General features: G+C 42.0%; 2 protein-coding genes across 2 annotated transcripts; both read right to left on the bottom strand.

Moving 5' to 3' along the window:
* Window positions 1-8824: 8824 nt before the first annotated feature.
* LOC4345794 (STOREKEEPER protein) lies at window positions 8825-10592 on the bottom strand. The gene has a single exon (XM_015792940.3). The coding sequence runs from the start codon at window positions 10455-10457 to the stop codon at window positions 9093-9095; it is 1365 nt and encodes a 454-aa protein (XP_015648426.1). The 5' UTR covers window positions 10458-10592; the 3' UTR covers window positions 8825-9092.
* A 3465-nt stretch (window positions 10593-14057) lies between these two features.
* LOC4345793 (protein HVA22) lies at window positions 14058-15417 on the bottom strand. Its single transcript, XM_015793486.3, has 5 exons — window positions 15232-15417; window positions 15066-15092; window positions 14840-14962; window positions 14563-14743; window positions 14058-14411 (listed from the first exon to the last, which is right to left on the bottom strand). Exons 1-5 carry the CDS (start codon window positions 15276-15278, stop codon window positions 14388-14390), a joined length of 402 nt encoding a protein of 133 aa, XP_015648972.1. The 5' UTR covers window positions 15279-15417; the 3' UTR covers window positions 14058-14387.
* Window positions 15418-15971: the final 554 nt, after the last annotated feature.

Below are 15971 nucleotides of genomic sequence, written 5' to 3'. Positions count from 1 at the left end.
GCCGGCGAGATGGCATAGCACCTCCCCCGGAAGCGGGCAAAAATGCTGTTACAGTGTCAACCGCACGCTGTACCGGCGGTTCAGCGTGCGTGCTCCCCCGTGGATAAAAACGCCTGTGGAAAATCCGTGAATCTGCCGGGAAACTGTTTTCATTAAACACTCGGTGGACGTCCATCCGTTTCTTGCATGTCATTTAAATGGTTATAAAAAAATTTCAAAAAATTGACACAATAGGTTAATATGTAATATATAACTTCATAAATATGTAAGTTCAAATTCGACTTCTGCAAGTTATAACGAAAATAACAAATTTGGCTGTGAATATACGTATACTAGTTAGATGTTTAATTTGTTATTTTTGTTACAACTTGTATAAGTCGAATTTTAACATGCATGTTTGTGACATGATATATTACAAATTAACCTATCTTGTAAATTTTTTTTAAAAATTTTTTCCTAATCATTTAGATAGCATGCAAGAAATAGGTGGATATCCACCCGAGAAATTAGAATCCATCTCCGAATCTGCATGCGTTTGGTATTGCCGTGTTTCACTGTTGCTGCCAGGCTATGTTTACCACCGAAAGCGACGCAAAAATCGAAGGAGGAGTTGGCTACACGTGGTTAGTATTGCTGAAGAGCATTTTTACCGTCCAATATTTGGTATCTCGAGGTTTTACATTATACACATAAAATTTTAATACTTTGAGATACTAAATTTTATACTTCTTTCGTCCTTAAATATAAGGGATTTTGGTTAGATTTGACATATCATATTACAACGAATTTAGACAAGCTTCATGTCCAGATTTGTTGTACTAGGATATATCACATCCAACCAAAATCATTATATTTAGGGACGGAGAGAGTATTATATGTATCAAATTTTACACTAGAAAATATCTCGAGGTAATAAATGTTGGATGATAAAATTACTCATTGTCGTTTTTCAAATTGTCGAGTTTCGTTTTCTGAAAAATGCTACTCCCTCTGTCCTAAAAGAAGCCAACCTAAATAAGAATGAGACACCTCACACCTCACAGTACAACAAATCATGATATGCTATGAGATGTCCCATCCTCATTTAAGTTTGACTTTTTCTTTGAACGGAGGGAGTACAGTGTAAGAAGAAATCAGCTGAAAATATACATGATTAGGTGGCCAAATGCACGCATTGTCAAAACCAAAATGAACGGCAATGCATGCACCCAACATTACCAAGAGAGAATATTCAGGCATGTGGAGTAGTCAGATGAAAAAAGTTTTTACCCATAGTCACCGAACATGGTATATATTTGAGCCGTTTGGTGTGCCAGCCCATGAGCTTATCTTCTAGTACCGGCAACGCATGACAACAATAACATTTTTTCTGCACGTTGTTGCGCGTCGTGGCGGCTGACCATCCGCTAAAATCCTTTCCTTCTCTGACAGATATAGCTGGCTATCTGTGCTGTTGCTGCTGCTATCTTTTTCTTTGATTTTAGCTGCCGTGTTGCATGTCACTAGGAGGATGGTAGTGTCTCTCGCCTGTGAACGGCGTACGCTGCGCGATCTGTCTCCGGCTTCGCATAACCAAGTGTGGCATGTAGTTTGGTCCATGATGTTGTGTGGACCAGGTGGCCTGAAAATTGTTGATTCGCCTTCTTGGCCCGAGTGCTCTTGGCATGGAGCCAAGATTCAGGCCGTCTCTTTGCTTGTCCCCTTCGTCAACTGTAGATGCCTCCTGCCAAAAAAGTGGAGTACAAAAACTGTAAAGATTCTAACAACCGATCTCTTGTTACAAAGGAAAAGAAAAGAAACTCTTGATGATATCCTCTTTCTTTTGTAGGGCCAAGAGAGCGAATGGAAGACAAAAATCTGGTGTATATATAGCCCCATTGCTTGAACAGAGTATTTCAGATAGCAGCTAGACGAAGTGAAAATGAATGCGCATTTAGACTGAGAATGCTAGAGTTTCTGACATAATAGAATCATTATTTAATCATACCTATTAATTTTGACTCTTTTATGTTTTTTTTTCTTAAAAAAAGGTTTATTAATTAGTGTTGGGAGATAGTTAGGATCCAAGAGACCAAGAGGTAGAGTACTGGCTGAACTAGCATTAGTAGCCGGATTGCATTCTTTACATATCATTCAGATCAGGGAAAGTAATGTATAATAGTATAGCACATATAATTTGCAGTGGATTACCGATTCACCCGCATTGTTTTATGCTAGATCCCGGCTCTTAAAAATGAGAAGTTTCAAAAAAAAAAAACTGTGGACGAACACTATCATTGTTTTTAGTCTCTGGGAGTAAATGTCAGAACCCAAAGTCAGATAGCAGATATTTTTCTGTATTCTGAAGTTGTGTGTCGTGATGAATTATTTGCCGGAGTCAATCGTGGTACTCTCTTCGATTTTCTATGTGTGATATCATTGACTTTTGTACTTATGTTTGACCATTCGTATTATTAAGAAACATTACGTAATTATCATTGTTTTTAAATTTGTTTTATCATTAAAGATATTTTAAGCGTGACTTTTTTCCTATTTACTTTTTTTTTAAAAAAAATGAATAGTCAAATGTATATCCAAAAGTCACTAGCGTCAATCAATCATTAAAAACTGACAGGAGTAGTATATTTCAACTTTTGAAGAGATCTGCCAATGGTTGCAAATGATTTAAATTGTTTGTCAGATATACTTAGATTATACAAATTTTGACTTTTGCAAGCTTGATATTCTGTAGTTATCTGCCCTTGCGTAATGTCCCCCTTTTAATTGGGATATCAATTTACTATGCATTCCTCCTATATCATAACGTTTGACAGTAACTTTACAATAGAGAAATTATCTGTACTTATGTACTATAATGACATGCTACAGAAAACTACTACTCTTGAACTGGAAAGACACGGACTGTTTGTGCACAATACGAATATCGGTGACGAAATTTTGAGGAACCTAATTTCTGTTCTTGTTTTGAAACAGTCCCTGATCTGACTTTCTTGTACGGTTCCGTGCATTCAATTGTTTTCTCATCTGAAAATTTTGCTGATGCGCACCTAATGTTGAATGCTATTGTTTTCAGCTTAGGTATTTGATGACTGAAGCAGCGTTATAATAAGACCCTTGTAAATAACAAATGGAAAAAAAAGAATGGCATTAGGTGTTAGAAAAAAAGGGGATAATGTTTCTTTTATCAAGCTCAAGACTGATACATGATTGGGGAAGAACTAATAATGAAGTTTCAGCGATCGCCATCCATATCTTTCCTAGAGGTTCCTGTTGATTGATTGATCTGCTTCAAGACGATACTTTTGTGATTTATTATGTAAAGGATACTTCGAGAGCTAATACTAATAATGTTTGGTATCAACCTGCTCATGCATTTTAAGATCTTAGCTATAAATTATAACTTAACAAGTGGAGAGATGCTCTGTCAGTTAGCCGAAATGGAGGCCTGAAAGGGCAGGAGACGAGCTGCACAATCAGCCGCGTCCATCCTTTAGAGGCCAATGCCACATTGCCATTCCACTGGTTTCGTGCAAAATCATGCAGCCTGCCAAATTGCTCACAAAAATGTAGGGAATTTCTACTGCTACACTCTGAGAGAATGACATGTGATAGCTAGAATTAATCATTTATTCTCCCCAGGTAGTAGTTGCTTGTCGAACTGTTAAACTGATCCCTGAAACTGTAGGAAATGCTGATGGATTTGATTTGTTGGTACTTGACTTTGATGATTCAGAAATTTAGTATTTTCTTCTGAAAGCGCAGAGCCTTTGTTCTCCATGCAGTTGTACAGAGCAAGCTGAAATGGAGAACATCTCTGATAGTACTTCAGTTTCCAGAAAATGCATTTATGAGTTTATACATGGGCTTAGTTTAGTTCCCAACTTTTTCTTCAAACTTCTAACTTTTCCATCACATCAAAACTTTTCTACACACACAAACTTTCAACTTTCCGTCACATCGTTCCAATTTCAATCAAACTTTCAGTTTTGGCGTGAACTAAACACACCCAGGTCAGGTAACCAATTTATTCGTCATAGTAGAAAAAAAATATATTGGCAAATCTTGTCAACAATTGTGTGACGAAGAACATCGCTATAGATATAGATGATCCGTGGAGAGCAGTTTCTTTGTCTTACCGAAAAGAAGCCTTGGAAGGCCAAAATGTTGATCGATTAGCCACATACATTCCAGCATTTGAGAAATCTAATCAAACACTTATTTACCGCACAAAGCAGAAGACTGTTGGTAGTTAAAGTTTGATCCTTTCCAAAACCACCGGAACTCAATTTTGCAACTATCAAACACCGTGTCTGCTTTGTGCAGTGCCAGTAGATTCACCAATTAGATTCCATCCAGGATTCTCATGCTGACACATGGTGCTAGCTTGGACGGTTGGACCTTCTTCTCATTGTAGTACTCCCTCCGTTCCAAAAAAAAAAAAAGGCAAAGCCTGGATTTTCATGTCTAATTTTAACTGTCCATCTTATATGAAATTTTTTTATAATTCGTATTTTCATTGTTGTTAGATGATAAAACATGATTAATATTTTATGCGTGACTTGTTTTTTTTAATTTTTTTTTATATTTTTTTCTAAAAAAATGTTTGTCCTTTTTTTGGGACGGAGGGAGTACGGTCCAAACGTAGTGAGCCTTTTTTAATTGAGTACACACACAGTTTGATCAATTGATTAAACAAGTTGATTAGACAGGCGATTTACAGTGTGTGCCCCAGTTTGTTAATCTCACCGGAAAGGAGGCTTGAAAGGGCAAGATGCTGATCATCGACTAGCCGCGTTACGTCCTTGCATGTCGCTGGAATCTAAGAGCATATTAGCCCGCTGTAAATATATTTTAATAAAATAAAAGATGAGAAAGAAGAGCAATGGGCTACAGATATATAGCCAGTTGCAGCGCGGTCTCAAAGACACAACGCGTGTATGATAGGTGGGACTATATATTAATAGTATAGTAAACAACTATTGTATGAATTAGCTATTAGATTGGCTATAAATGAATTGAAGCTAGTAGTTGTCTATACTATTAAACTCGCTCTAATCGAGATCCAATTGAGCTGTCGAAATTCGGGACAATCCATTATCCATCCGGATAGCATGCATCGATGCTCGAACGACTAGAAACGTTCTCGATCACACTTCATCTGTCGAAATGTTTTAACTTAATTGCTGGACCATTAAGCATTTCATGACGTCTTACTGCGCAACCCGTCTTTATTCCTGCTTTGGGTTTTTATTCCTGTTTGTTGAAATATAACATCCGGTTCAGTTAAAAATAAAAATCATGTCAGGAATGTGTTTGCTCATTTGCTACCTCTAAATTGCAGTCTATAAGGCTTCCTCGGTTTTGTATCTACCAAAATAGTTGTAGTGCTAAAACCTATGCAAGTTTTAGCACCGCTAGTGTTTTGATATGGTACCATACTAAATTGCTATGTTCGGATTGATGTCAATTAGGAGCTAAATTCTATATTATGGTGAAGAAAGCTCCATAATGATATCAAATTAAATATGGACATTACCAACAATTTAGCTTCAAATCAAACTAGCGCATTTATTATTAAACCTAAACAAAAATTGGAAGAGCACATTTTAACATCAATCCAAAATTACTCATATACTAACTTCAGAAGTTCCTATGAGGTGCCAACTCAATATCAGATGATCAGAGGTTTTAATTACCCTCTTGCTTGGACAAAACACCTTCTGATTGTGCAGTTAATATTCACTTCATGTTACTTCCTCTGTTTCACAATGTAAGTCATTCTAGCATTTCTCACATTTATATTGATGTTAATGAATCTAGATAGATATAGCATCAATATGAATATGAAAAATGTTAGAATGACTTGCATTGTGAAACGGAAAGAGTATTATGCAGCACTTGCTGGACCACTTAAGGACTCCAGGTCCGGCAAATCTGGTTCCTTTTGCTTGTGTATTCGCATCAACTGGTACCATATGTCCATATGTTCTAGGATTGGGCAGGATGAGTCCAATCCTAAAGTTTTTGGGCCAGGCTGAGACTGGAAATTCTGCAGAGCCTGATAGTAGATGATTAAGTTCAGTTGAGGTCCCTCAATTGTCGTTGAGTCTGAAATTGGTCCCTAATTCGCAATACCAGATATGATGTGTTTCTCAACTTATAAAACCTGTACAAATAAAGTCCTAAATGGTTTGGATAGTAATTTCAGCTGATGTGACGTCCACGTGGCTGGTTTGACTTGATCCTCGTCCTACGTGGCACTGGAAACAAAATATAAAAATTAAAAACAAAAATAAAAAATGTGATACCCATATGTCAATCAGATAAAAGATAAAAAAAATAGTGGGTCCCACCTCCTCTCTATCTCCACGGATGGTGGCGCCTCCTTCTCCCTTCTTCCTCCCGGCCATCCCTCCTCCCTCCTCGAGCTCCCTCGTTGGCGAGCTGCCGCCACCTTCAACCATAGCAGCCGAGCATGGAGGCCGAGCACCACCGCACCAACAACATGGAGGCCTACCGCCAGTGGAAATTCCCCTCCCTCGCTTCTTTTGCTGTGGCCATCGCCACCACCGTGCCACTCGTTGCGCCGTTGAGGAAGAGGAAGGCAAGGTGGCTATGGGCATCAGCGAGAAGCTCAAGGAGGGAGGAGGGAAGGTTGACGAGCCCCCTATGCCGCTCGGCCTCCATGTGAGGTGCGCCATTGCCATCGAGCTTAATCTCAATCCCGCTGGCCTCTAGACTCCTCTGATGTCGTCGGGCACCACCGCATCTGGGGTGAGGAGATGGGAGAGAGGAGGACGCACCACTGTGTGGAGATAGAGAGGAGGGCGGTATCCACATTTTTTATTTTAAGTTTTAATTTTTTATATTTTACTTCCAGTGCCACGTCACTACCACATAGGACGAAGATCAAATCAAACTAGCCTCGTCAGACGAAACTGCCATCCAAACCGTTTTGGTACCTTAGGCTGTGCTTAGTTCACACTTAAGTTTGGAAGTTTGGTTGAAATTGGTACGATGTGATAGAAAAGTTGTATGTGTATAAAATGTTTGATGTGATGGAAAGTTGGAAGTTTGGAAAAAAAACTTTGGAACTAAACAGAGCCTTAGCCTTATTTTTAGTAGTTTTAAAAGTTGAGGGACGTGTCGTATCTAGTATTGTAGTTTGAGGACGAATTTCAATCTCGGCAACAAATTGAAAGACCTAAAGTAAACTTATTCCGTAATAGATTGCTGACACGACAGAGAACGCAACTTGTGCGACTGGCAAAATCCACCAAACGTAAAAACGCATCAAGGGCCGTTTTGAATTTGATGCCAAACGCGTCCTACCAATTTTTCTTTTCAAATAGTAAATATGATAGTTTGGTTTGATCCTAAAATAGTTGGTAATATTCATGTTTGATTTGGTACTCACAATTCTAAAACATAACAATATTGACAATAAAACTTTACCCTACCAATAATTTGGTGGCACTACTGAAATATTAGTACGATATAGAACACAAACCAGGCCTGCACTTTCCTTATCGACATGCACGCGCAATTCTGGAAGATCAATACATCTCGCAGCATCTTCAGGAAAACAGCTTTCAAATTTCAACCATCTCAAGCAACAGGTTAAAAGGACATCCTTTCTGATTGCACAAAACTCTGGATTTATGATAGTAACCACAAAAAACAAATCCTGTTGAACAAGCTAACATGATAACATCAATCAGCATTCGATAATTTCAAGATGAAATGCAACCCGATTTCATTATTTAAACTGCTCAAACAAAATGCTAACAACATTCAGCTAGTGCGAGCGTTTAAATACGAACTGAGCACACTAAGCATCTCATGACCATGCATATCTACATCAAATTGGTGTTAGGCAAGGTTCACTCAACAGCTTCAATGATAAACACGTCTGATTGGACTATTTGACTACTGGCAGACTGGCAGACTTTTGTTATCTGACAGACACAAGGGCAAACGATGTTTCATATTCAAGCATTGAATACATGAATAGTCTAGCTTGAGCTGACATTGTCATGCTTTTGATCACCAAAATAAAGTCCTGTTGTATGACCACATCATGTTAAAAGACCAAGGATGAGGAGCTACTAACCCAAGTAGGTTGAATGCCTCGTAAAACATATAGAAGCAATGGAAGTAATATAAAACTAGATCTCCTTCTTAGAAGGGGCCAAATAATGCACAGGAGAGCAACAAGTTCCATGTCATGAGTGCTAGCCCATTGGATGCCCATAAGTAGCTTGAGCCACAGGCAACACAATCAATGCAACTTCACGCAGATAAAAATGAATGCTACAGTAAGTGCCATTAGCAAAGGCAACAAAAATGGGTACCCTTTACAGTACCACTAGTTCTTCAGTAAAGCTCATGACTCCTAGATTCTATGAGTATTGGACAACTTCCCACATAACACAAACACTTACATGGCTCTCGAATATCACTATCCAGATTGCTTATCCAACTATAATCACAGTTATTGGTCCGAGTGCTCATAATATACCACTATCATCCCTATATAACTACACTCATTCCTTTAGGTATGAAATTTCAATGTATTCCTAGCGTCTGATGATTGCATATCTAGAAAGAAGCATCATCAAACCAAGAATTAAGCTAACAAGCCATAGGCCTATAAAACTGACACTGACAGTCATGAGGGTTGACTCACAGATAACTTCAGCAAATGCTGTATTTCAGTTCTTTCTGCAGGAACTAAGCAAGCATTAAGACATATTCTGCATTAGTTTAAATGCAAACTTCCCCACTTAACAATGTAACTTAAAAGAAAAATGAGATAAGCATCTACACCAAAATGTAAGCATTCATAGTAAAGATATAATAGATAGCTCATAAGCTAGCACCTAAGCAACATAACGCATAAGCTTCGACATGCCTAATTTTGATTGAGGCAAGTATGTCCTTGTCCACAAAAGTTAACATAACCAAAGATCTATATCCATAACATCAGAATGAGACTACTCCAGGCACCAGCAACAGTGATCACCTTTTTAAGCGGCATTCTCACCAGACAATGCCCTCCAAAACCCAAAAGTATGTCAATTGCAACCTACTCAAAGATCAGAGCCCTCCAGCGCATCAAGCACCATCTTGATCGTCTCCTTCATCAGGTCCATCCGACGCAGCTGCTGCCTTATCTCTGAGAGCCTAAACCTGTTCAGCTTCTCCTCCATTGCCCGTGCCCTTGAACCATCAAGCACACCAAAGGCCTTCCTGAACGCAGTCCCACTTGGGTGCTCCTTGGACAGCTCCTCGACAGCCTCCCAAAGGTAAGGATACATGTCCTTCCCCTTGTCAGCAACATCACCCTTCCCACTGCCATTGCCATGGACACTCCTACCCCCAGTCACAGCATTCCCATTCCCATTTGCTACAACAATGGCCTTCAGCCTCCTGTTCCTGTGATCACGGTCGTCCCACCCACTCTCCATGTCCTCATCACTATCATCTCTGCTCCCTTGCTCCTCATCACTCTGTACCACCTCAGCATTCTCATACACACGACCACCACCACCTCCACCTCCACCTCCACTACCAGCGCCAGCACCACCACTCTTTGTACCCCAAACTTTCTTGCTAAGTTCGTAAACCTCACGGTCATGCTCAGTTGGCAAGTCCGGATCCCGCCCGCTCTTGGTAACACGGGTCAAGATCAAATTGTACTTGTGTTTGAGCCGCCGGACCTTATCACTGAGCTGGGTAGTGGATGCCTTAACACTAAGCTGCCCGCGAATCATATTGTGTAGCTTGCCTGTGTCCTGAGAGGACCCCGGGAGCGCGCCGTTCTTGGCGCGGTAGGAGATGAGGGCACGCAGTATGGTGACCTCATCTTGGGGGTTCCAAACCCTGGGCGGACGCTTGTGCTGCTCCGGCGAGTGCTGGGTGGGGGAGCTGCGGGGGCGCTTGGAGCGCCTCTGGGACTGGGAGGATGCCGCAGCCGGGCGGCGGGACGCGTCCATGGGTCGCGAGCTGATGGGCTTGACGCCGGTGGCCTCGACGCGGGAGGAGCGGCGGGAGCGAGGGGGCGGCGTGGCGTTGCCCTCGTCGTCGCCGTCGTCGAACGCCGCGGCCGCCGCGGCCTCAGCGGCCTCGGCGGTGGCGGCGGCGGAGTTGTCGGAGTCGGAGTGGAGGCGAGGGGAGCGCTCGCGGCTGCGCCTCGGGGAGGCGAGGCGGGCGTCGGCGTCGGCGCCGGCGTCGGAGTCGGACGCGGCCACGAAGTCGACGGCGGCGGAGGCCGGGGTGGAGGAGAGCACGGCGGCGTTGTGGGGAGGGGTCTTGGATCGGGAGCGGGACGGGGAGGCGCTCCGGGAGGGGGAGCGCGACCTCGACGGCGAGCGGCGGCGGCCCGCCCCGCCTGCCTCGCAGTCGGACGCCTCGGAGGCCGAGCCCGACGCGGCGGCCGGGCGCTTCGGGGCCATGGCAAGTGGGTGGGGGCTTGGAGGATTAGGGTTTTGAGGTTTGAACGCTTTGTGCGTTTCTTTCCCCTCGATGAGATCGATTTCTCGCCGCTCTCCTCTCTGCCCCCCTCTCTCTATCACGCGGCCCGCGGGGATGCAGTTGCGGCCTTGCGGGAGCAGCCAAGACGGCGACACCGAGAGAGAGAGAGACCCAACCCAAACCCAGTGACACGCGCGACGCGCAGCGCGCGACATCGCAACGCCACGCAGCGGCGTGTGTGTTCCGTGCGGTCGCTAAACAACCTGATTAGCCGAGCGGCCGAGTAGCTGTAAGATAGCCAACTGCTAGCTCCAATTCATTTATAGCTAATCTAATAGTTCATTCATACAATAGTTACATACTATACTATTAATAACTGGTCCCACCTGTCATACACACACTGTATCTTAGAGTCCGTGCTACAGCTGGCTACAAATCTATAGCCCGCTGCCCTTCTCTCTCCTCATTTATCTTCTTAAAATATGTCTGCAGCTGGCTTATAGCCTGCTATTATACCTGCTCTAAGCACTAAGCAGTTTCGGAGTCAGCGACGCCGCTAAGCTCGAACAATTATAAAAATAAACTTTAATAATTGATCATTTTCTTTAGGATATAATCCCTCCGTCACAAAATAAACCACACATTCTAATACAACTCTGGTTGGATTCATTATATTATGATGTGCCATATTATAATACGAGGTTAATTTATTTTGAAATGGATGAGTAAATGGTTATCAGTAAAGGAGATGACAGCGGTGGAGCCTAGGCGGTCGCTCAATCTTGTTAGGAGGTGGCTTCGCTGCTGGTTGAAAGTTAGGCTTGGTTGTCTTTTAAACTAATAAGGTGAAAACTACCTTATGAACCAAAATTACACATGAAAAATAAAAAAATAGTGTTTCTAAAAGGTGTGTTTTAGTGATAAGCCCATGATATTGTCGAGCCTAGATAAAATGGAGTGTGCCAGTCACCGAGACATTTTTTATATATATTTAACAATGAAAATATTAGCGGTGAAGTCTTGGGTAACCACCTAATAACAAACTCGAGATTTGGCTTTGCCGCTAGTATGCTGCTGCTAAGGTTAAAGTATAGTCTTTTGGGGATAACTAAGTATGATGGATGAATGGTAATACAAAAGGTTGCGATTGATAATAATTTATACTCCCTCCGTCTCAAAATATTTGACACCGTTGACTTTTTAGCACATATTTAATCGTTCGTCTTATTAAAAAAATCTATGAAATATGTAAAATTATATGCGTACATGAAAGTATATTTAACAATAATTCAAATGATATGAAATGAATAAATAATTACTTAAATTTTTTTAATAAGATGAATAGTCAAACACGTACTAAAAAGTCAACGGTGTCAAACATTTTGAAACGGAGGGAGTATATAGCTAATGAATTAAGCTATTTGTTTGAGTCTCGGAGTTATGATTACAATAGATTTAATTATGGGCTTAGAAGTACCTGTGTGGATAGACTAATATGAGCACGAAACATAAATATTTGGCGGTCATACGGTGCTATGTTTAAAACAAATGAGTTTTCACACCGGATTAGCTATGACATTAATTTAAGATATCTTTAATGAAAGAACAACTAAAATGTGATATTTGTTAAACTGCTCAACATAGCTCATCAAATAGAAAAGTAAATTATACACATAGTTAGGCTCGTAAGAAATTCAAACTCGTCTTGACAAAGTTTGCGAGCTTGATCTTGTGCCTGGACTCGTTAAGAGCTCGATTTCTCTATACTTTGTACTATTTACCAACACACATGTAGTCAGCCTGTAACGGGAAAAGGTTGGTGGTGACAAAGAAGACACCGATCCTAGTTCTGACTTGTCTCGTATCTCACTTGATCAGATAGGCTACATAACCATACGATATGTACCCTATCTGACATCACTTTTAAGTGTTGGAGTATCTGCTGAAAATACTCTTAATTATTCTACGTTCGTGCATATCCTTATACCTATCACTTAATTATTATTCTATGTCCGTGCATATCTTTATACCGATCGATACACTACATAAGCCCCTCACACACACGCACCACACCACTCTTCAAAAGGGAAACGTAGTCGGGGTGGAATACATGATTGCTTAATTTGTTTGGTTCTTCCACTCGCAGAATGGTAGTACCAGATACTGTTACATTTCTTTGATTTCTCTTCTTTTCTTTTGCTTTGCGAGGACCACTTGTTTGGTTCAACGACGTGTAATCAGATACAGAGAAAGACAAGCTAATAATAAACTCACCTTAATTAAAGATTGATTCCTTCTCGCCGGCAATGCGGCAAACGCTTTGGCGCTCTATTGGAGCCATAGGCAGGTGGGCACCACCACAACAGGTCCTTCTCGAACAGCAAAACGACGAGATGTTCACCGTCGACGTCACAAGAACAATGATAAAAACTACTCCTCCGTTCTTATTTACACTTATTTTGGAACTGTATTTATTTTGAACGTATTTTGGGGCTGTATTTATTTTGGAACGCCGGAAGTATGGGGTTTGAAAAAACGAGAATATTAGAAAAGAATCTAATTGTTAGAGACCCACTCAACAATGTAATTTCAGAAATAGCAGTGCCATATGCAACACAGGGAACAACCAAGTCTATTACAATAGTGGAGTGGTTTTGAGGTGGAAGATGGAAGGATACAAGGGCTAGAAGGTTCTAGTAGCTTCTAGACTAGTAGAGAAGAAGGGAGATAGAGGAGAGATTGACAAAGAGGCCAGCCAGCCTTCAAGTCGCCGCCGCCGCCGTTCGCTGCCTTGGCCAAATGAATCTGTTCAATCCCTCTCATATATTTTTCAGCTTGGGTTTGCTTGGGCTTCTTGGCGATGAGCTAACCAGCCCGTGGTGCAGCCAGCGGCCCATGTGCAGCCCACCCGAGTCACTGACACTAATATCAAATAATTAGAAGATGTGAGGTTTCAAACTTAGGTTGTCTAGCCCACCACGGTGAGCCTTCGAACTCAGATCTCTAGCCCACCTATACATTTGTCGACAAATTTTCTCCTAAAAATTTGACAGATGTAATTATAGTACAATCGTAGTGTAATTACACTGTAACTTGCATGTAATTAGAGTGTAACTTGTATATAAGTTTCACGTAATTTTGAATCATTAAATCTATTACAAGATTTGTTCTGGTGAGGAAGAAAAAAAATCACAGCACACACATATGTGTAAGGATTTGTTCTCACAACTTCTATTTTACCGAAATAACATATTACACAACTTCTATTTTACCGAAATAACATATTACAGAGAGATTTTTGAAAGTTACATACAACTATTATTACATATACACAACTATTATTACATATACACTACTGTTACACTGTAACAGTAGTGTAGTTACATGCAAGTTTCTATAGGTATAGTGTAATTACATGCAAGTTATATGGTAATTACACTACGATTATACTGTAATCATATCTGTAAAATTTTTGGAGAAAATTTATCAAATTTATCGATAAATATATAGCAAAATCGCGGCACAGTTATGGCGAGAACGATGAGCTTGATTTGGGGATACCTGTCGTACTTGGATTGCTATTGGGCTGTAATCTAGGTACGTGGAAGTACCATGTAAATATTATTTCTTCGAAATCGATTATCGGTTGATCAGGATTATCAATGCAGTGAACACTCAGCACTGTAACGCTGTTAAGTGCCTCAACTCAAAACAGACCAGTACACATTCCCCCTACAGCAGAAACTACAGTAGTAGCTAATCTTTCACAGTTCAGATTTCAGATATAGTACATATGGGGTACTCCCAAATGTTTCTCGACAGAATACCATGGCGTTTCTATCATACATCAGCAATTAATCTAGAGCAGCCAAGCTTCCGGTTCGCTCAGATCATCTCCCCTGATGTCCCCATCAGTGCCCATGATCGTGCTCAGCCTGCATGTATATTTTCCATCAGGGAATCAGACTTCGTCAGAACAGCACACCACACATGACTCTGCTTAATTTTCATATTTAGATCTCTGCTTGTCTACACATCAAGAGAACACGCAAAAATTATACTGTCACAGAGATAATCAGTAATTACCTTGGCAATGTGCACCTTGTGATCTTCGCCGGCGGTGACGGTGGCGGCGGCGCCGCCCCTGGCGCGGTACTTCCTGAGCTGCTCCCTGACGAGCTTCTTGTAGATGAAGGAGGCGCCCTTGAACTGCGGGAGCACCAGCCACGCCACGAACAGCACCTTCACCGGATACCACACCGGAATCCTGCACGATCAAGGATCACCAGCGAAGTACAGACCAGTTCGTGTTCAGTTCAGTTGAGTCATCAGCACCTAATTGATTTGTTAGGTGTTTAATTACCAGTAGAGGACAGGCTCGGCGACCATCTCCAGGAGGGTGATGAAGGAGTAGAGGATCCAGTAGGCCAGCCACTGCTCGTCGTCAACCTTGGTCGGGCTCTCCATCGCGCAGATGGACGCGTACCTGCACTCAGTCGATTACCAGTACGCACAAGAACAGTGCACATGAACCAAACTATAATTACTAACGATGAGATATCCGTAGATAAAATCGTGGCTGTACTTACAGCGGATAGAGAAGCGTGATGCTTGGCCTGCAAACAGGGAGAGATCATATAAACCAGTCAGACATCTCACTTGCTCAACAGCTCAAGCCTAAAGATGAAGAACGAACTAACGGTGTAAAGCAAATCACAAAAATGAAACTGAAAGTGCAGATTAATTCAGAGATACCCAGCAATGGAGTTGAGGTGGGTGATGATCGCCCATGTCTTGCCCATCTCTCTCCTCTCCCGATCGATCGATGGAATCAGCACCAATTGGATGTCTTCTCTGAAGCCTGTGGCTTGTTTCTGAGCTGAAAAGAAGACGAGACCTCAGGGAGAAGCAAAGTGCTACTACTCTGGATCCACCAACATCAACTTGACATCGCGAGAGATACGCTGCTTTTATACAGGCGTGTACTAGCTAGGTGGCAGTGGCATCTGGTGCCAAGCTTGTACGTGGCGTCCATGGATTTCTTTGCTCGCAGATCAACGTGACAGTGACTGTAGTCTGTAGTGCGAAAGAGTCGAGAGTTAAATCGACCGGATTGCTTTACGGTTCTCGGAGGGGCTTGACTTGTGGTCTCTGGCAGGCACCATTGGGGCTGGGTGCCACGTGGAGGGCCCTGCCGACACGTGTGCTGAGGGAGGGCGGCACTCGTGTCAGCACATGGGAACCCCAGTACCGACGGAAGAAGCTCCCCTACCTTATCCATCGACCATGGGCCGGGATTGAGAGAAGGAAGTTCTGAGCTTATGAGTGTTGTGACTTTTGTCCATTCTTTCGTTTCGCCCAGTCCATTCGAGGCAAAGCACCTGGCGATCGAACAACGTACTAGAATGTCCTGTGCTTGGAGAGTTCAGTGATTCACAGTGATCAAGCCTGAACATGTCTACTACTCCTCTAGAATGGCAACATAAGTCCTGGAT

Source organism: Oryza sativa, chromosome 8, assembly GCF_034140825.1.
Source record: "Oryza sativa Japonica Group chromosome 8, ASM3414082v1".
In the NCBI taxonomy this organism is placed as follows: domain Eukaryota; kingdom Viridiplantae; phylum Streptophyta; class Magnoliopsida; order Poales; family Poaceae; genus Oryza; species Oryza sativa.
The sequence above is the reverse complement of the archived record's forward strand: the minus strand, read 5'-3'. Positions and strand labels throughout refer to the sequence as shown.